General features: G+C 41.5%; 1 protein-coding gene across 1 annotated transcript in view; it reads right to left on the bottom strand.

Moving 5' to 3' along the window:
* The window catches only part of KIF3A (kinesin family member 3A), a 78,582-nt gene that overhangs the window by 16,607 nt on the left and 39,074 nt on the right, over positions 1-22,901 (bottom strand). Inside the window, exons 10-14 of the mRNA XM_075206004.1 lie at positions 19,131-19,196; positions 11,996-12,004; positions 10,835-10,991; positions 435-615; positions 94-241 (exon numbers count right to left, since the gene is read on the bottom strand). Of these exons, the coding sequence (XP_075062105.1) occupies positions 94-241; positions 435-615; positions 10,835-10,991; positions 11,996-12,004; positions 19,131-19,196 (561 nt within the window). The remainder of the gene's footprint in view (positions 1-93; positions 242-434; positions 616-10,834; positions 10,992-11,995; positions 12,005-19,130; positions 19,197-22,901) is intronic.

The raw sequence follows: 22,901 nt of genomic DNA, 5'->3' as shown, positions 1-22,901 counted from the left end.
CCAGGCACCAATATGAGCTATTAAAGCCAATGATGGGTATTAGGAAAGTACCTTAAAGCCTGATTGCAGACAACCAATTTAACATGATTATACAAAATAGGCAGGAATGGCTTGGATTGAGAAAACAAACCTCAGACTTTGCCGCCATTAGCATGGTCCACACTTTCTTCAGTTTTTTGGTTTTACCTTGTGCTTCCTCCTGTAAGCTTGTGTACTTCTCCTCAATATCCAATCGTTCTTGCTGAGTGGTAGGAGACACAGAATTACCAAGAAGCAATCAAATGTTATTCAGTACACTGTAAACATTTTAAACAATAACATACATAATAATTTTTTTAAAAAGTCTGATTTTTAATTTTACATTTTAATTATTATTTGTATGATTGCCCTGCCGCTGCATGCACAAGCATAATAAATAATTTTAGACTACAAACCTCCTTTTCCAATAACTCTCTGCGAAGTTTTTCTGCTCGTTTTCGACGCTCTTCAAGCTCATGATTTGATTCCTCTAATAGTTTCTCTTGTTCTTCTGCTTTGGCCAGTAAATCCACCCCACCAACAATGACTTTTTTCTCCAAAGCAGACAGCTTCTCAAGTAGAGACTGATGTTCTTGTCTATAGGAAGACGGTAATATTTCATTTTAACCCCAGATGGGATTATCATCATCATGTATTTATATAGCACCACTAATTCTGCAGAGCTGCACAAAAAACTCACTCACATCAGTCCCTGCTCCATTGGAACTTACAATCTAAATTCCCTAACACACACACACACACACACACCGAGAGAGAAACTAGGGTCAATTTGATAGGAGCCAATTCACATACTAGTATGCTTTTTGGATTGTGGGAAGAAACCGGAGCACCCGGAGGAAACCCACGCAAACACGGGGAGAACATACAAACTCCACACAGATAAGGCCATGGTCAGGAATTGAATTCATAACCGCAGTGCTGTGAGGCAGGAGTGCTAAACACTAAGAAACCGTGTTGCTACATATTAACCAATAAAGCCATTTCTCAATGTAAAGCTCCTGCACTTTTTGTGTTTGTTATACAATGATATAGTGTCCATTTTAAGTCATTATGATTTATTTGGGTGTCACCTTCAAGAAATGACAATTATGCGAGATAAGGGTGTGTGCCCAATGTTGTGACGCATCATAAGAGTGAAAGAAGTGACAATACTTTGCATTGTCATTTTTCACCGATCACTGCTCACTTCTGATTTGTAATATATTTTTTTCCAGGCAATTAGAGAATAGTTAATTGTTCATTTCCCATATCTTGAAAAGAAATTGGAACTACAGTATTTAGAAGAACATAAATCACCAGGTAAGATTTGTCAGAGATTTTAAAGTGGATGGGAGGATGAAACTGGATTTATGAAGCAATACAAGTCACCTTGCAGCATTGTCTATATTTTTAGAATGGACCTACAATCTGTGCTGCTCTTACATTGCATCTCATAACTAGTCTTACATTTAAATACATTTCTAGTACAAAAATCACAGTCCTAAAAAGTCACATTAAGAAATTATTTACCATATCCCCCTTTAGGGATATGTTTGTCATTCTAGCCAGCTAAATATCCCTACAATTAAGATATCTTATCTCAAATTTTATTTACATTAATAGATCAGCAGCTATCTGGCAAGATCAAGAGAGAATATTTATCACAATTTAAAGGGTAGTGGAGTTTGAAATTAGATGGGTGAAGTAAAGATTAGCCATTGGACATGGAAATGGTCTGTAATGTGAAAAGGGAAGTGTGCAATGATCAGCAGTAAAAAAAACAGCCAATATTCGTTTGTGAACGAAGCTTCTAAAAGTAAAATAAGTAAAACATGATGTGGTGAAGAACTATCAAGCACACTTCTCATTCTTTTTAGATTTATGGGAAGGGATAATAATCTGTACTCTTATTGGCTGGTGATAAAAGAAATACAAATATTTTACAGATAAAAAATTGGTTTGATAAGCCACACTGGAATGTAAATCACTCTTAACCATGTAAAGATAAGAGATCATTCTGTTAGTATACAAATGAGGAAATATTCGATTATGTGAAGGAGCCATGCATTCACAAGTTACAAAATGGCAGCAACATTTAGGACAGCAATTATTAAAAACAAACAACTCTGGTGATTATGCCAGATTATTGCATGTTGGACAAGCTGCTGGGCTCTGGTGAAGAGCGTTGGGTAGGGAGATTTAACTCACCGTACCTGGGATTGCAGTTTTAAAAGTTCACCAATTTTGTAAAAAATATTTTGCTATTTGAGTTAATATAAATCACATTTCCAAAAAGTTCCAGTCCTTGCAAAGAGGTTGAGAACAGTTATCTGAAATATCTCTTTCACTTCAAATAGCTAAAAGATATAAAATATGATGTGGTTAAGTATCAGAAAACATCACTTCTATTGCACAAATCACTGTAATTCAAATGTCATGTCTGCCGACACTTCACTAAAAATATAAATAAAAAAATCTAAAAGCAAAAATAGCATGTTTGATGTTCCTGAAAAAAGCATGTTTACCTGATCTCCTTATGTAAAATAAGAGGGTTTCTGTACATGCATTAAATCCATTTCTCAAATTCCTTTTGGTGGATACTGCTCATCATGGTGTATATAGACTGGTGCAGGAGCTGGACACTTATGAGTTAACTATACTCAGAACCTGAAGCTCTTCCCCACACCAATAGTCCATAGCAAGATTATAACTTATCCTCTACAATTTAAAACAATGAGCCAGCACACTCCATAACAAAACAACTAACAAACTGAATCAATAAACGTAAGGGTGAAACAGCAGTGTCCTCCAAAATGAATTAGAGAAATTAATTTAACAAAATCCAAATAACCTCTTTTCTCTTTCTTCCTACTGGGGGACACAGCTCACCATAGAAACATTCTAAAGGTAGGATATGCTCAGACATAGCTGTGCGCAATACCTTTAGTCCAAAGCCAGCATCTCTGGACGTAAAAATGGTAAAACTTTGTGAAAGTATTGACGAACGTCTCGGAGGCTGAACGACAAAGTTGCCCAGCAAAAGACCCATACTATCCCGCCCAGCACTCACTGATCTGAAAGAGCGAGCTGAAATATTTTTAGGAACAGTTTTTCCGAGAGCTTATGGAAGCCAGAGGAATAACCACTCTAATCAAAATGACAAAGGTCTGTGCATTGCTGACCAACCTCTTCTGCGAGTCATAAAGGACCAGCAGAGGACCCATCCTCCGTAAATCCGTAGCACTTATTCAAATAGATCTTCAGTGATCTGACCACGTCTAGCACGGCTTAAGAGAAGAGATAACAATATCCTTGTTAAGGTGGAACCCTGACACCACTGTGGCCCGGAACAATACGTTGTATGAAGGAAAGGCCTATTGTCATGAAATGCTAGAGAAAAAAAAAAAGGTGGTTCGCAGGATAAGGTGCTCAACATAAAAGCACGCCTTGCAGAGGAAAAGTCAAAAAGGAACACTATCCTCCATGCAAAATATTAAAGTTCATGTTGTCCACAAACTTCAATCAGAGTCTATAGGCCACTGTTAAGACCTTTCTATAGGAAAGGCACGAGATGTGATAACTTGATAGCTGAAGTATGGAAGCCTTTTTGTCACATTAAGCAATTTACAATTTTCACACTCTATGGGAGTTCCTCGCAGGGGTTTCTTTTCTAGGCCATAAACATAGACTGTACATGGGTACAAAGGAGTGTCATCATCACTCCAAAGACAAGGCCATACCATCTATCCCTGGCTTATCTGCATCAACTGACCTACTGTGTACCGACCCGGCTTGTCAGTTGGCCCTTCTCCTGCTGAATCCCTGGCTTATCTGTATCAACTGATCTACTGTGTACCGACCCGGCTTGTCAGTTAACCCTTCTCCTGCTGAATCCCTGGTTTATCTGCATCAACTGATCTACTGTGTACCGACCCGGCTTGTCAGTTGGCCCTTCTCCTGCCGAATCCCTGGCTTATCTGCATCAACTGATCTACTGTGTACCGACCCGGTTTGTCAGTTAACCCTTCTCCTGCTGAATCCCTGGTTTATCTGCATCAACTGATCTACTGTGTACCGACCCGGCTTGTCAATTAACCCTTCTCCTGCCGAATCCCTGGCTTATCTGCATCAACTGATCTACTGTGTACCGACCCGGCTTGTCAGTTAACCCTTCTCCTGCTGAATCCCTGGCTTATCTACATCAACTGATCTACTGTGTACCGACCCGGCTTGTCAATTAACCCTTCTCCTGCTGAGTCCCTGGCTTACCTGTATCAACTGATCTACTGTGTACCGACCCGGCTTGTCAATTAACCCTTCTCCTGCTGAGTCCCTGGCTTATCTGCACCAACTGATCTATTGTGTACCGACCCGGCTTGTCAATTAACCCTTCTCCTGCTGAGTCCCTGGCTTATCTGTATCAACTGATCTACTGTGTACCGACCCGGCTTGTCAATTAACCCTTCTCCTGCTGAATCCCTGGCTTATCTGCACCATCTGATCTACTGTGTACCGACCCGGCTTGTCAATTAACCCTTCTCCTGCTGAATCCCTGGCTTATCTACATCAACTGATCTACTGTGTACCGACCCGGCTTGTCAATTAACCCTTCTCCTGCTGAGTCCCTGGCTTATCTGTATCAACTGATCTACTGTGTACCGACCCGGCTTGTCAATTAACCCTTCTCCTGCTGAATCCCTGGCTTATCTGCATCAACTGATCTACTGTGTACCGACCCGGATTGTCAATTAACCCTTCTCCTGCTGAATCCCTTGCTTATGTAGACCAACTGATCTACTGTGTACCGACCCGGCTTGTCAATTAACCCTTCTCCTGCTGAATCCCTGGCTTATCTGCAGCAACTGATCTACTGTGTACCGACCCGGCTTGTCAGTTAACCCTTCTCCTGCTGAATCCCTGGCTTAACTGCATCAACTGCATATAAAACATTATTTTATATGCCATTATTTTGTTTTTCCTGATTGTACATTTACAAGTTTCTACTTTTTACCTGTTATTATTCTACTATTTATATGCCTTTATCTTGTTTTTCCTGATTTTATATTTACCAGCAACTAGTTTTACCTGTTATTATTCTTGCCTATTTCCATTGTCCTTATTACCTCTCCTTCTATTATTCTTTGCCTTCCACGCCCTAATTGGTTATTGTCCTCCATCTTGCTATTGTCTCCCTGCTTATTCTTACCTGTTATCCGCTGTCCTTATTATCTTACTTTTCTGCTATCATTCTTACCTGTCTTCATTGTCCTTATTATCTCACTGTACTGTTGTTCCTTGCCCTCCACGCCCTAATTCGTTATTATCTTCCACCTTTTCATTGTCTTCCTGCCTTTGTTCTTACCTGTTTTTCACTGTCCCCACTATCTCACTGTTCTGTTACTCTCTCTCCCTACTATGCCTCCCCGCTCTCACTCCATACCCATACTCTCCCCCCGCCCTACCTCTCCCGTTCCTCCCCGCCATCCCCCGCGCGCTGCTCATCTTGCTAACCTCATCCCCATTTCCCCCCTCTCCTCTCCCCCTTTCTTCTGTGCCCTCTGGAACGCCAGATCCGTCCGCAACAAGCTGACTGCTATCCACGACCTCTTTCTATCCAACTCCTTTAACCTTCTTGCCGTTACTGAAACCTGGCTCTCCGATTCTGATACTACTTCCCCCGCTGCCCTCTCCTATGGTGGTCTCTCCTTCACCCACTCCGCCAGGCCTGGTGCCCGCCCTGGCGGTGGAGTTGGCCTCCTCCTCTCCTCCACCTGTACTTTTCGTGTCATTCCCCCTGAACCCTCCCTCTCCTTCTCCTCTTTTGAAGCTCACTCCATCCGCCTCTTCTACCCCATCCATCTCCGTGTCACTGTCATCTACCGCCCCCCTGGCCCCACCTCCCTCTTCCTTGACAACTTTGCTAGCTGGCTTCCTCACTACCTCTCCTCCGATCTCCCCTCGATCATTCTCGGTGACTTTAATATCCCCATCGACAACCCCACCTACCCTGCTTCCAGCAAACTGCTCACCCTCTCTTCCTCCCTTGGTCTCACCCAATGGACCTCCTCCTCTACCCACTGCCTTGGTCACTCCCTTGATCTTGTCTTCTCCTACCTATGTAATCTCTCCGACTTCTCCATCTCTCCCTTTCCTCTATCCGACCACCATCTCCTCTCCTTCTCTCTCTCCTCTTCTCCTGCTCCCCTCCCCCTGCCCAAACCTACTCTGTCCATACGCAACCTCGATGCTCTTGACCCTGCCTCTCTGTCCTCCTCTCTCGATACCCTCCTTTCTCCCCTTTCCTCCCAGGCCTGCCCCAACCAGGCGGTCTCCCTCTACAATCACACCCTCACCTCCGCTCTGGACGCGGTCGCCCCTGCCCACTCCGTCCACCCCCGCTGCTCCAAACCCCAACCCTGGCACTCCAAATTTACCCGCTTCCTCCAAAAATGCTCCCGTTCCGCCGAACGTCACTGGAGAAAATCCCGCTCCCTGGCTGACTTCCTCCACTTTAAATTCATCCTTTCATCCTACAGCTCTGCCCTCTCACTCGCTAAACAATCTTTCTTTAAATCCCTCATCTCTTCCCAGTCCTCTAACCCCCGCCGCCTCTTTGCCACCTTCAGCACTCTCCTGGCCCCCTCCCCTCCCCCCACCCCCTCCTCCCTGACTGCCTCTGATTTCGCCTCCTTCTTCTCCTCTAAAATCGAGGCCATCCGACTTGAAATCTCCTCCTCCACTCTCTCTTCCACCCCTCCCACTCTTCTGTCCTCCCCCCCCAACCACCTTCCCCTCCACTCCTTCCGTCCCACCACCGGCGAGGAAGTCCACTCTCTCATTTTATCCTCCCCCCCCACTACCTGCCCCCTGGATCCCATCCCCTCCCACCTTCTTCGCTCCCTTTCCCCCACCACCTGCTCCCACCTCGCTCACCTCTTTAATCTCTCCCTCTCCACTGGCATCTTCCCCTCCTCCTTCAAACATGCTCTCGTATCCCCCATTCTTAAGAAACCTAATCTCGACCCCACTTCTCTCTCGAACTATCGCCCCATATCTCTTCTCCCTTTTGCCTCCAAAATTCTTGAGAGGCTCGTCTGCAGCCGTCTCACCTCCTACCTTTCTGAATATTCCCTCCTTGATCCTCTCCAGTCTGGTTTCCGCCCCCTCCACTCCACTGAAACTGCCCTGGCTAAAGTCACCAATGACCTCCTCTCTGCAAAAGCCAGGGGCCACTTCTCCCTTCTCATCCTCCTTGACCTCTCTGCAGCCTTTGACACCGTTGACCACCCCCTCCTCCTTCACATCCTCCAGTCTTTCGGCCTCTCCGGCCCAGTCCTGTCCTGGTTCACCTCTTACCTTACTCACCGTTCCTTCTCTGTCACCACCTCTGGGTCTCTCTCCCCCCCATCCACCCTTCCAGTCGGGGTCCCTCAGGGCTCTGTTCTGGGACCCTTACTCTTCTCTCTATACACCTCCTCCCTGGGTGAACTCATCAGCTCCTTCGGCTTCAGCTACCACCTTTACGCTGACGACACTCAACTATACCTCTCCTCTCCTGATCTCTCTCCCTCCCTCCTCTCTAGGGTGTCCGCCTGCCTCTCTGCCATCACCTCCTGGATGTCCTCTCGATTCCTCAAACTTAACCTTGCCAAAACTGAGCTCATAGTTTTTCCTCCCTCTCATACCCCATCCCCTTCTGACCTCTCCATCACTGTCGACAACACCTCTATCTCCCCTGTCCCCCAACTTCGCTGCCTTGGTGTCATCCTCGACTCCTCTCTCTCCTTTGGCCCCCACATCCTCTCTCTTGCTAAATCCTGCCGCTTCCAGCTGCGCAACATCGCTCGCATCCGGCCCTTCCTCTCCCAAGATGCCACCAAATGCCTTATCCACTCTCTGATCATCTCCCGCCTGGACTACTGCAACCTCCTCCTCACTGGCCTCCCCCACTCTCATCTCGATCCCCTTCGATCCGTCCTTAACGCTGCAGCTAGGCTTATTTTCCTCTCTCGCCGCTCCTCTTTTGTCTCCCCCCTCTACCTAGCCCTTCACTGGCTCCCATTCCCCTTCAGAATCCTCTTTAAGCTCCTCACACTCACCTACAAGGCCCTCGCCAACTCCACTGCGCCCTACATCTCCACCCTCCTCTCTATTCATGCTCCATCCCGCCCTCTCCGTTCTGCCTCTGACCGTCGCCTCTCTTCCCCCCTTATAACCTCCTCCCACGCGCGTATCCAAGACTTCGCCCGCGCTGCCCCCCTCCACTGGAACAAGCTCCCTCCCTCCATCAGAACTTCCCCTAATCTGTCCAGCTTCAAACGGGCCCTAAAAACCCACCTTTTTCTTAAAGCCTGTCTCCCACTTAACTTCCTACCTTATCTTCTGCCTCTGTCCCCCTACTCTCCCTCTCTCCCCTGCGTCTCTCTGTCTGTCCACCCCTCCCCTTAGATTGTACGCTCCTCTGAGCAGGGCCATCTCTCCTCCTGTTTCCAAAACTTCTAACTCTGCTCTCCAGCTACTTAGCCCTCCTCCTCAAAGGTCCTCCACCCCAAGTCCACTTTCGCTCCCTCCTCCCCCCTGGGGGTCTCCCTGTCTTCCGCGCCCCCCTTCTTGGACCCCGTCGTTTTCGGATCCTCCCTCCCCCTTCCCCGCCCTCTCTAGCTGTGCATTGAGCGTACTGAGTTGCTGTGTTTACTGTACTGTGCTGTCTCCCATTGTATTGTGATTTTGTTTGTCTCTGTACGGCGCTGCGGATGCCTTGTAGCGCCTTATAAATAAATATTAATAATAATAATAGACTGAATAACCTCTTCCAAAACATCCTTTGTTCTCAAAATCGTGGATTCGACAGCCACGTCGTTTTAACAAGACAAGCTAAGTCATGGTCCTGAAAGGGGCTGGTCTGAAGTGGAAGTCTACATGTGGAAACAGTTGCCCTCCATAGAACAGGGGTTTACCATGAACTTATTTGGCTAATATGACATGCCACACCACCCATCTCAAAATCCTGGCCAATTCCTTCATGCCAGGGTTGAAGATTTATATATGCCACAGTAGTAACATTGTCTGACTGAATTCGGACTGCCCTGCCGTGTAAGGATTGTGCTTTTTCAGAGCATTGGTACTTCTCTGACTTCAAAGACATTGATGTGAAGAGTTGCTTTTTTGGTAGACCAATAGCCCTTTTGGGGAAAATGCAGTGTCATTCCTTCCTATCCAGTCAGACATGCATTGTGGTCTCAAATGATTCAGTCCCAGATGGAAAACTATTAACCCCTGTTGAGTTTGTCTGCCAACCACGTTAATGATCTGTGTATCCAAGAAGGCAACAATTTGGAAAGCAAGCTGAAGGTTGGATCTGGACCACCTTGCCAGAATATTGGTTTGCAAAATCTGGGAATGGAAGCGTACATATTGTATCACTCCAAAAGTAGGGACCTTCTTCTGGAAGGAAAACTCCTTGCAGTCCGGTATAGAACAGCAGACTCAAAACATCCTGGGCTGGAGTCAGGTTTGATTTAATATCATTTAGAAACCTGCCATTGGATTCCAACAACTGAGCTGTAACGTAGAGGTGGTTATGCAGAAGAGGAAAAGACTCTGCCACGAGTTGTAATTCATCCAAATAGGTGACCACAGCGATACCTCTTGACTACAACAGAGCAGCCATCACCACCATGCCCCTCGTGAATAACGCAGGGGCTGTTGAGCCTGAAAGGAAGAGTTCTGACTTTGAAACGTAATTCCTGAACCGGGAATGTGAGAAGATACAGATGTCCTTCCCAGATCAGGATGTGAAGATAAGGGTTCTTTATGTTCATGGAGGCAAGAATTTCGAAATGCTCCATTTCACTAATGACGCACCTTAGGAATTTCATTTTGAGTATGTCCACCAGAATGCTAGCATGCTAGTGTTTAAGACTACAGGTCTTGTCAGATTTTATTTTGCTTTATTTTTTTAGAAAATCAGAAAAGAGTTGCGCAAAACCAACATGCCCTCTTTTTCCAGGACAGGGACAATCATTCTTGATGCAGCAGGGACTGAATTTCATCCTTGTGCACTAAACTTCTTATTCTTGTCCTGGGAAAAGGCAAGCATAAGAGTAGTTTGGGTAGAGTTCCTTGGAAGTACAGGATTAAACCTCTCACTATAATGCCACCTACCCATGTGGACGAAGAGGAATAACAGAAGGCGAGATTCCACCACAAAAGAAGCTGGGACATGCACTTTGTGTGTCAGAGACCTTGGAGGTCAGGCGTTAAGATGCCCGTGCCTGCCTTCCCTCCTGGTGTCCACCGCATGGAGAGAAAAAAAACAAAACTTGACCTTTTTAGGGTTAGACCATTTGGACTTAAGAGGCAAAAAAAGGGAACAAAAAAACTTTGACCCTCTAGGTCTGAGTGCATTCACAGGAAGGAAAGAGGTATTTTCCTCCTGTGACTTGACAGATAGTCTTGCCAAGTTCCAGTTCAAAGCACAATTCCCTGGAAGAGCACAGATTCCAGGTGTGCGCCTTGGCTTAGATCTTGGGATACTGGTGTGGATTTCAATAAGACTCTGGAATCCCAACCCTTTCAGAGAATTGAGCTTACTGCTAAATGTACAGCTTCTGCACCAGCCTCTATACCCCATAGTGAACACTGTCCCCCAAAAGGAAAAATTAAATTTACCTTAAAGAACTTTTACAATGATTCAGTCACTAATCAAAATAGCTGTTTGCTTCTGAGGAGATTTAAAAATATGAACTTATGGAGATGATTGGAACAGGGTGGAAACCCACTGGTCTACTTAAAGCTTGCAACGTGTGATTCTTACTGGGCTTTCAGGAGATCTTTCTCCCTTCTCTCCAGCTCCGCTCTAGCTTTATTCCTTTCTTCTTCCTCCATATCAAGTTTTGCTTCGAGAGCCTTCCTTTCTTCATCAATCCGGGCTTGCATCTCCACCATTTTATCTGGAGATACCTTCTTCTTGCCTATGAAAACATTTACAAATATATTAACTAGTAACATTGGCTGGATTATAAACACACAAGCCATCATGTGAATTGACATGTTTTAAAGCAAAACACATTTTGTATCAGAATGCATACACATTCAATACAAAGGTATACCAAAACAGTCCCACACACTAACTATTACTGTGCAATTTGTTTAGTGGAAGATAACCTTACCCCTTCAACATTCTCAATATTTCAATCCATTTGAGCAAGATCCCGTCCATCAATTCTCTTTAATAAGTATTTACAGAATCAATTAAAATATTAGCCCCTTTATTTTGTTTTTAAATACCAAAATTTCCAGGACAAAAACACAGGTTTTCTTGTTTTCTAGAAATTCATACAAACACCAGACAATATGTTTAGAAGCATGTGTCTTCAGAGACTAAAGAAGGGAATATGTACAGTCATGGCCAAAAATTTTGAGAAAGACATATATTGGTTTTCACAAAGTCTGCTGCTTCAGTGTTTTTAGACCTTTTTGGCAGATGTTGCTATGATATACTGAAGTAAAATTACAAGCATTTCATAAGTGTCAAAGGCTTTTATTGACAATTACATTAAGTTAATGCAAAGAATCAATATTTGCAGTGTTGAGCCTTTTTTCTGAAGACCTCTGCAATTCTCCCTGGGATGCTGATGATCAACTTCCGGGCCACATACTGACTGATGGCTGCCCATTCTTGCCTAATCAATGCTTGGAGTTTGTCAGAATTTGTAGGTTTTTGTTTGTCCACCCGCCTTATGAAATGCTTGTAATTTTACTTCAGTATACCATAGCAACATCTGACAAAAACGTCTAAAAACACTGAAGCAGCAAACTTTGTGAAAACCAATACTTGTGTCACTCAAAACTTTTGGCCATGACTGTACTGCTCAGCTCAGTGCCAGATTGAGGATAAAAAGCCATCCCCACAGGACTATAAAAGAGTATTTATCATACTACTTAGAAAAACTGAGCACAAACCCATTACACCAACCTGCTTGTTCTTGCATTAAGAAGCAGATGCAATTAAATCAAGGTAGGCAGCATTGACATGAAGAGAGGAAAAAAATGAGATTACTTGACATTATTAGTATCTTGCAGGAAAACGTTTTACATTTCGTTATTGAATTTAAGGTCTATGCTAAATATTACTGCCTGTAAGTGAAAAACGTGGCACTAGAGTACTGCTGAGGTAGCAAGATAGTGTTCTAGGTTGTATTTAACATTATAAGCATGATTCAGAACAGCAGCATACCAATAGTAAAAACGATAGCCTGTGGTACTGTTTTTTTTTTTAAATGCTATTTCCTGTTATTCACAATAAAACAAGGGTTGATATTTTAGGGGTACAGTGCTCTTTAGAATACTGTTGCAAAGTTTAATGTATACATCGCAATGTGAAAATTACAAGTTGAAATGTGAACAGTTAGTAAAAGAAAAAGCAATAAAAAGTATGCATGCACCAAAATGTTCTACAGCCATGAATCTAATGCTTGCATTTCTTATGATGGATCTATACAAATTTATATGGCCACATTTAAAAAAAGTGTGAAGGTGCCATTTTCAATGTGAATTATTCTATAAAAATTAAAAGAAGAAGAAAAAAAAAAAGGCAAAGAATATTCTTTAGGACATATATACAGTGGTCGAAGAGGGCTGGTATACAGCAGTATGCCATACAGACACTTTTACCAATGCTGTTGATACCTATGATTGCCCATTCATGCTGAGCCTTCCACCTGCTAGATATAATGTCCAGACCACTTGGACTCAGTGAGAGGACACCTCTTTTCACCTACAGCCACGCTCCTTGTCAATGCTGGCGAAATGCGCATGCTATCTGCCTCTACATACAAGTCTCGACACACTTCGCATATGATCTGCACTTGTTCCCCGAGCATTTACACCTATCATTCTGTTCTGATGCGTCTAGTCCGATTTACTGTCATCCTTGCAGCACTGATCTCAACCAGCCTTTCTGCAGCCTGTCCAGCTTCCTTGCTGTTCACCCCTCCTGCCTTAACATGCGGCTGTGGTCCCGCTGGTCTGTACTGGTCAACTGACGAGACCCCTCACCAACGGTCTGATGCTTGGATGGATAGTTGTCCAAATACACCTACAGCTGAGCTGGCTTTGATCTGCGCCAAACCCAGGCCACTACCAGTAGAGTCTCCAACTACATCTGCGTTGCCCAGTGTGGCACGGTCACTCAGTCTGGGCCTCCTCTGAGTGAACGGTACCCTCCAGCACTGCATATATACTTTCTCCATCTATATTACTTTATGCCCAGCTACCTCATTTTAGCACCAACACTCTCCTCAGCATCCCTTGTCTTAGAAATTTCTCTTAAAATATCTGCCAGAAAGTAGGTTAGGAGGCAATCACATAAAGTATCAACTCCCACTAAGGGTATCAGCTTTCCAACAACCACAATCCGTACTACAAAATCCCAATGCTCATGCCCACCAGCCTCGCTCAGACACCTTATGAACACCTATTGATCTGTCTCTCTTCTACTCCTAATGTGTCACCACCTCCCTTTAGAAAGTAAGATCTCATGGGCAGGGTCCTCCACACTATGTACCACGTCTGTCCACGCACATCTTACCTGTATGTCAATGTCTCGTCTTATGTTGTATTACATATTCCAGTGTCATATTTTTCAATGACCATGGTGAGAGCAGTTATGTTGGTGGGTTAAAGTTATGTTGGAGCTGGGGGCTTAATGGTATGGGGACTGGCAAGGAAAATTGTGGGTTATTTTCCATACTGCCACTTCTAAATTTTCACTTCGACCACTGCATATATACTACTACTTGTACATACGAGTGCTTCCCTTGAATCCGTGGCACATTTGAGAGCTGAGCTACATCCACCACAGTAGTTCCCTGAACCCTATGAAAAAAGTGCTAAAAGTTCAGAATGAACACTGGACCAAAATGCATGCAAAACATTAGGACAAGCTGCTTTTTAAGTTAAAAAACAAACTGTAACAGATAATTTAATAGAATGCACAAGTTACGAAGCATGTAGCTTTAATTTTTGTCATATTTATTTATTTTTAAAGCAGCATTCCTGTCCACTTGCTACATTTTTAACGCTTCTCGTTAGTGGTAACTAGAAAGCAGCATGCTCAATGTTTTCATCAGGATCTCTACTTCTTTAGCATAGCACTGGAAAAAATTATTGCATGCCTCCCAACATTTTAGAATCCGGCATCGCAACAGGGGGCGTGACTACATCACAATTGGAAGCATGGCCACATCACACAGGGGGCACATGCCCTGAGTTCCCTTCTCTAAATATGCCCCCCAGACCCCGAGTCGGATCACCTGCTAGGAGATCTAGGATCTCCTGGTGGGCGATTCGCTGTGCCTTTTCAACCATTCCACAGACGCGCACAGTTCATTTGGAAATAAGGGTCAGCATCGCAGCGCATGATGATGCAATCAGGTAGAGACTGCCAATGTGAAAGTCTGGGCCTGAACACAGCTCTCCACCCTTATACCCACACACCACTGATCGGTCATGGAGCCAGCACATCTGAGGAGCCAGGAGAGGTGAGTAGAAGAAAATTTGTGGTGTCCTTAATGATAATTATTTATTAGGGTGCTTAATTTGCAATATCCATTTCTATGCGTAAATAAAATGACTGGGAAAAAAAAATTCATGTATACGACTTCACATACATAAAAATGTAATATTATTATTGTTAAATAATAATAATAGCAATATTATTATTGTTAAATAATAATATTATATTATTATTAATAATAAATAATAATAATAATAATAATAATAATAATAATATATCCCCCTCTTGTAGCACCATTGAAACAGATTGTGTATCCTGTTCTTGTAGACTTCTTTAATTTTATCCTGGAATACTACTTTTAATTTGAGAAATTATAAAACAAGTGAATCCACTTACACATAATTTATAAAAACGTGACTATATAAATAGGCCTATTTATGACATGGAGAAGATCCTTTTCTCAGGCGAAAACTGGAATTTGTACTGGATTTAGGGCTTCTGCCAATGTATCAAAGTTTCCAGGCCATTGAAAACCATCACCTATGACAGTTTTCGCCAGTGCTCACTGGCGAAGGCCTCCCCATGCAAAGCCTATTTAACACATACAGGTAACGACATTGTCTTCCTATCACTATCGCCACCTCAGCACAAGAAAAAATACTTCATGATTTCAATAAAGCATTTTTCTTAATTTAAATAGGCCTATACAAAAAAATATGCAGCACCAGGAATAACGGCAGAATGGAGTAGTGGGAAAGATTTTTATCACTCTACCCAATAATGCAGCTTTAAAAGTTAACTTGTACACAGATTCAATAATAAAGTTATTTTGCTTTTGGAGTTCCACCTAAACCACAATTATTTTGCCTCATTAGCACACGCTAACTTACATGACTTAAAAAAGGTTGTTAAAATGGTGTTAGAATTTACAGACTATGACTACTTTAAGGCACTTACTCCATTTTAGTTACTTTTATAAAATAACAGTCATTGAAACTACAGATTGGTCACAAAGAGTGGAGGGTATTTACCAAGTGCAAAAGAGAGAAATGCAAGCAAGATTATGGCTGACAAACAGGCATTCTGGGACATTAATAGGCATGGGCAAGGGCAGCATACGATATGATAATAAGTGTGTCCATTTCTTTATTTAGTTGAAAGGCATGTTATGAATCACATTTGTAAGTGTTCTTTTCCTTTGACTGTGGCTTAAAAGTGGAAAATGTTACTAACTGTTAAGGCCATTACATATGGGAAAACATGCAGTGTACATTGTGCTCATTCAAGAAAAAAATGTAATACAGTAAAAAGCATTAAACTGTACCCACATCTATGTCATCACCTCTGTCACCATAGTCCCTATCAGTATAATGACATTGCTAAAAATAATTTTCTTTACTACATGTGGGAAGGAGCAGTTTAAATGGTACCAGTGAATGATTTGCTGGCATAAAATAACACTTGGGAGTGTGAACTTACACTGCCCATTGCATAGGATTTGGGTATTCTTTAGGTCACGCCAAATACATGTGTAAGTAATACATGTAGTATCACTGCATTTATTGGTACTTACCAAAATATTGCAGACACTGTGAGAAATATACAATGAAACAGAAATGTATTTACTTGGAGATAACAAGAAAATATACACACTCTTTGATCATGTACCTTCCTTCCTGGGTTCATTCAGTATGTCATTGCTGCTAGTCTCGCAATTATTGATGATTATTTAAAGGCCATCAACACAAACAAATGGTTTCCTATTACACTTTTTATTTGATAGAAGGGGTTGATATTACATAACAACATGTACCACCATGGGCTATTTGAGCAGCAATTATTGCAACACCACAGGTTCACTAACTGCCAGTTTATGCATCTGTGAACCACTACCAGTAAGTCCCCAAAGTATGTTAGTGTTTATTGCATTTTCCTCCTCTTTCTACCCTTCTACGCAACACAATATACACAGAGAAAGAGATATTAATCACAATGTTTTTAGCCCAAGCACAAAGTGTAAAGCAAATTTCGGAATTTCATATCCACCAACTAATATTCCTGAATTAACCAAAACTGCATACTTAACTAAACCTATCCAGACTGCTGACTATTTCAGCTTTAGTAGAAAGTCTACATTATTGCATATTAGGGTGGTATTTCTCATCTTGCACTGCAGTAGGGCAGTTCAGAAGCCAGAGAGATTCGAAGAACTCTCTTGCGTGATACTCGAACCATAGGATCTGATGGCCATCAGGGTCAACCTCCGAAAATCTAAGCTACAATAAAATTGCCCAGACAACAATGAGTATTATGGGGACTGTGGTTTAATGTGGTAATTAGCCTAATGCAGGAGATATCTCCAATACCTCCTGCGTTAGGGTGTTCTTAAATAGACATTTTACTTAAAAATATCTAAACCTGCCATTTCTGCATGGTTTAGGGATTCATAAATAGGCCCCATAAATTGTTCTATGGTGACCCCTTTTGTACACTGTTATGTGGTTGAAAATAACTAAGATAGGGAGGAAATATTTAAACAGTACTTTTTAAAGAGAACTGTAGTGGAAAGTCAGCTTAATAATGCTTCATGAACGAAAATGAAATTTTTAAAGGTTCAGACTTTAAATACAGCAACAATCACACCATGAGAGCTTTCTATTGACATGAATGTACCGCTTTACACCTGTGTATGCAACTATGCCAACTACTGTATATAGAACATGCATTATCAATTACTGTATATGTGCATGTATCATTGTCATACATCACAAGTACCACATGTGAATGCCATAACATCTCCAAGGGAGTGTTTAAGGATATATTTAACGGATCAATCTGTCCTTATTTGGCTGCAGAATAGTGAAATAACAACTAGTGTACACTTTAATTTTGTGCATTCATTTCAAGTAAATTGGTATCCAGTTTCATGCCTCTGCTTATTAAATAGGAATAGATATCTATGCCTATATTGGAGGTCAGGACTTATGTAACCGTTACAATCCACATTCTCAAGAAAACATGATTTTAATTTTTTCACCTCTGCTTTCATCTGAGAGTTATCACTTGTTAAATACTTCTCAAATACCATTTGTCACTCACAAAGCACCAGGCATTACATGACATGGACTAGAATGGTCTGTATCACAGGGTTCAGCACCTAGAACAAACAATTTAGTCACCGTTATCTGGTACAGACTCTCAATGCAGGAACTCTGAAATAACCCATCACAGTGCAGTGTTTTACAGTCTGGAGATGAGAAATCAGGTTTTTAAAGTGCCACTAAATCTAAAATGTAAATTGTATTATAGATAAACAAAAAAAAATCTATTCATGAAACATTAATAGCTGAATGCTCACTCAAACCTTTAAGCTTGCCATTCACAGAGCTAGAGTCACTCAATCTAATTGCCAAAATGCCATACGTGTGAAAAATGTGGCCACACATTTGGAGGTGAAACTGCCCAAATCCAGCTGTTTGAGTATGCAAATTGGACTCAACTTGCTGCATGTGTGGATCTCAAGAAATGTTTTCCTTTCAATAAGTACGTTTTGGCCATATATTACTTGCAGTATATAGACAGAAAGAACAGACTGCAGAATACGCACATGCTTATGTACAATATCAAGACCTATCAGAATGCATGGGAAAAAAAATATCTAAAATTAATTTACAACTATTAATACTATAATCATTAATAAAAATATGGAAAAAATATATTTTAACATTCCTTTTTATATTAAATACATAATTCAGGACGTTTTTAATGCGTACTGTAAATAAAATGCATTTTTAAAGTTTTTCTTACTTGCAAACGCATTGTCTGGCATACATATGTGTCAATTATCACTTACACCTGCCTTGCAGCTGGTGCAAGTGATACGGCTAAAAAATATGTACCAAGATGTCCAGAGCTAAAATCGAGGCAAATGTGCGTGTGCTCAACCTTGGCACGCCCTTTCTGTACATTGTCTAAGTGTGTCCGCCCCTTCCCGCCCTTCAAGTCGTAGCAGTCAGAAGTGTTAATTGCATCTAATTCATGTCTAAACGCAAATGTGTTCACTGGCCGTCTGTTTTTGAGCATGTGCAAGACAATGTCATGCAAGATACGGCATGCAACGGGACTTACGTATTACATATAACATCTTAAATACGGTCATGTATGAAAAAATCTAATTATATATTTGTAACTGCTATAAAATGTATTTTTAGACTTTCTGGATTAACTTCTGTTTTAGATTTAGTGGCCTTTTCAATGGTCAATTAAGTAAATGTTTTAATTTGAATAAAACGGTCATTATGCGTACAATATAGACAGGTAAACTGCACTGCCCTGGGTGTATTTTCCTTCAAGGAAAAGCCAAGTAGGTGAGAAAGTTTTTGCAAAGAAACAGAGTGTAGTTTAGTCCACAGCATAGCATTCACAAAAGGTTGGAATGTGAAATAAAGTCATCACAGTAAAGAAGAACACATGCATTGGGATTTCCAGTCATCCATGATGCTTCAATTGCAAGTAGCAGTGCAGCAACTAAATGGGTAGTACAGGGCATGTTAAAGCGAAAGCTTCATCACACAGCTCAGGAGCTGCCACTCACTAGGTAAGTACTTATCCACTGGTCTCTCTATCACTGTGGAGTCTGAGTTGCTACTGCTGTTACTGCCTGGAAAATAAGAGATGACCCCAGAAGACAGCACGGAAAACACATATCATGACAAGACAGACAAGAATAATTATGTGCAAAGTACTTCAGTGCTTATACATCAGTAAGGGAGCAGCATGTAATTGTTACAATGAGTTTGAAGTTGCCAGACTGAAGCCTATTTCTTTCTTAGACTCTGTATAGGCATCTTTACACAAGTCTTTTAGATCACTCAGCAGTTCTGGTGGCCTTCTTGGACCTAATGGGAAAAAAATTAACAAAGTATGGCTATACTAGTCATTGATGGGTAGAGACTGTCAGCCAGACGATTACCAAAAGTGATTGACTGCATACAGTCAACATTCAAGCACACTAATGGTGCACTTGGCAGGTCTCGCCATTCTGTCCAAACATCTAGATATTTCAGATTTGGCCACTTGTGGCCATACATGCATGTGCCTGTATGATGAAATCTGATAGAAAATTGGCAGTCAGGTTGAGTGGCCTGTTTATAGCCAGCTTCAGTGTTTGAGAGCTTTTAATACAGTGTTTCCCAAACCCAGACCTAAGGGACCCCTAACACTACAAGTTTTCCATATCTCCTTGCTCAGCACAAGTGTATTTGTTACTGTCTGACACACTGCAACAGATCCACAGCGATTGCTGGCCAGCAAAGTTAAGAACCACATTTAAAAAGGCAAAAGGAAAAAAAATAAAAAATCATAAAAAAAAATCTCTAGGCCTGGCTAAGCTGTGGCTCTTCAGGAGTTGTGAAACTACAAGACCTGCCAGCTATTGGCTGCCTGACTACCTGATGGCAAAGCATGCTGGGGTTTGTAGTTTCACAACACCTCGAAAGCCACAAATTAACCAGGCCTGTACCACCTTATGTCAGATACAAAGAAACAGGCTTAGGAAATATGGAAACATGCAAACAGTTGCCACCAAACTGCATATCTGAATGAAAAAAAGTCAGTCTAGCATAAACAAATGTAAAGGTGTTGTCCATTTTCAAATTAAATGCAGAAATTGTCTCAACTAATGAAGACCTAGACCAAATATTAACACAGCTGGACATCTAGTGCTAAACATACATGGGCAGATCTTGCTGCTCATCCTCAGAGCCAAGTGACACAATCAGTGTTTAATTATGGGGCCAAATGCCAGGTACTGCAGCACGTGTGGCCAGCTTAGATCATTAAGTATATCACTACAGTATACCCAAACCATTTTGGGAAGATAAAATATCTCATGCCCACAACTACTGGTGACATACATTTGCTAAATGATAAAGCCTTTCCTATAATAGGTTGTACTTTACCACAAATATACATTATAACCATGTGCTCATTGTCCAAAACTATTAAAAATGCATGTCATCCACTACGGTTTATTAAGATGTATTGAGGTTGTTAGGGATGGTGAAGGCCACAAAAAAGCTATGGTGGCTTGCTACTATTGCTCCATAAGACTCTAGGATGAACAGATTTGGTAGTCAGATCCAAGCTTACAGACAAAATACACAAAGGTATTGATTGATCGATGCACAAAGATTTCCATAAAACAAAAAAGTAGTGGTCTAACTGCCCAATGATTTCCACAAATATACTTTCAGTAATTCAGCAACCCAAGCATAAAACAAATACACCAAAAAGTAAAAATGTGCACTAGAAGCCATCTATAGAACACGAATAAGTCTTCTTCACAACAAGTTGGATGTATGACTGCATTTCATGTAGAAGAGCATTTGATGCCACAATCTTTCTACACCATTTTGGCAGGAGCTTCACATCACTACCATGTGCTGAATGTAAAGAGTCCGTTTCACTTTTGAAGCAACATAAATGACAACTCTCAAGCCAAATCACTGAACTTGCATATAGTGCGCCGTTTTTCTATGCCATCTCCTGAGCTCAAAAGCGACAGGTAATTTGATTAAGTTCATATTTGCTACATGTTGCCCTAAGCTCCTTTGATTAAAATTGTGCCTAGAAATGGAAGTACGGGAGTCGTGTACCTTTAAAATTCGAATGCTCTAATTGGCTACAGGTTGTTGCAATTAAAACTTCCAAAAGACTGACAAAGTAAAATATAAAACATTGATTGACAGAAAACAAACTTTGTTAGATTATCTACTTGCTAACAATCTTATTTCATTTTTAAATGTAACGTCTGATGTGTCTACCCACAACCGTTTTTAGATCCCTTTTTCCACTGATGCAATGAAATGTAAAATAATGTTAGACCTTTGCATTACATGGGTTTCATTTAAATAGATTGTGACAAATGGCCTTTTTTCTGGTTTTACCTCACCACAGGGTATATGAAGAAAAGGCTAGCGGGCTTGGCTATTTATTTCGGTGCTCCAAATGAAACAAAAATAAAGGTGTGAATATCATTTGACAAAATCTATTTTAAACACCTTTCTTTTACTGTATGTCTAAACAACAAAACTGTATACATTTGTATGATACATCTAAAGTCAAACAGGGATTTCAGTATGACTCAGCTCAATTTGACATTAAAATTCAGTGAAGATTGTGTATAGCAAAGAACAATATAATCATTTTACAGGAAAATAGCAATTTCACAATGAGTAAAAGTGGACTGATTAACAAGATTAAAAACTGCCTAATTACTTATATAATTAGCAGAAGATTTCAATTATGACTGAATATAAAATCCAGTCATCCCATATACTAGCAGTGGACAACATTTTTGGCAACTCAAATTTGTGCACAAGTTTCAGATCACATTCCCCTATTACAGCTACATTATAACTTCTGGCTCAGTATGCCCTGTCCCTGGATTTATAACCTCAAAGCATCAGTGTGAAGGTTTCAAACAACCCAAAATATTGACATTTCATGCTGGTGAAATAAAAAGAAAAACACTGCTGGTCACTTCATATGCTTTCTAGGATTTTGCTATATTTCAGAAATGAGGCAAACTAAATATAACCGGATATGTTCCTTGTGTTTATTAAATATAGTAAAGGCATATATTATTAAATCTATCTATTATTGTGGGCAGCACGGTGGCTAAGTGGTTAGCACTTTTGCCTCACAGCGCTGGGGTCATGAGTTCAATTCCCGACCCTGGCCTTATCTGTGTGAAGTTTGTATGTTCTCCCCGTGTTTGCGTGGATTTCCTCCAGGTGCTCTGGTTTCCTCCCACACTACAAAAACATACTGGTAGGTTAATTGGCTGCTATCAAAAATTTACCCTAGTCTCTCTCTCTCTCTGTGTGTATGTTAGGGAATTTAGACTGTAAGCTCCAATGGGGCAGGAACAGATGTGAATGAGTTCTCTGTACAGGGCTGCGGAATCAGTGGCGCTATATAAATAAATGATGATGATGAAATCTAAGATCAATCATAGTGTGATATAATCGTTTTCTGAGGAAGAGAATGCATTTTATTCACGGAAATATCTATGTGCTCAATTCTCTCAGTTTAAATTCCATACATTCTGTCAGGGCAGTTATTGTTTCTTTATCACATTGTTTTTGCACTTCGGTTAGTGTTAGTATGTCAGTTAAAATAAGATTTTTACTCACCGTAAAATCCTTTTCTCTGACTCCATTGGGGGACACTGCGAGACATTGGGGTATAGTAGTGGGTCCAGGAGTCTTTGTCACTTTATCTACTAGTAGATCTTTGCTCTCCTCCCCTACTATGCCCCTCCTCTCCTGTGAATTCCTCAGTTTTGACTAACCAAGCGTGA

Source organism: Mixophyes fleayi, chromosome 4 (assembly GCF_038048845.1).
Source record: "Mixophyes fleayi isolate aMixFle1 chromosome 4, aMixFle1.hap1, whole genome shotgun sequence".
Classification (NCBI taxonomy): Eukaryota; Metazoa; Chordata; class Amphibia; order Anura; family Limnodynastidae; genus Mixophyes; species Mixophyes fleayi.
The sequence above is the reverse complement of the archived record's forward strand: the minus strand, read 5'-3'. Positions and strand labels throughout refer to the sequence as shown.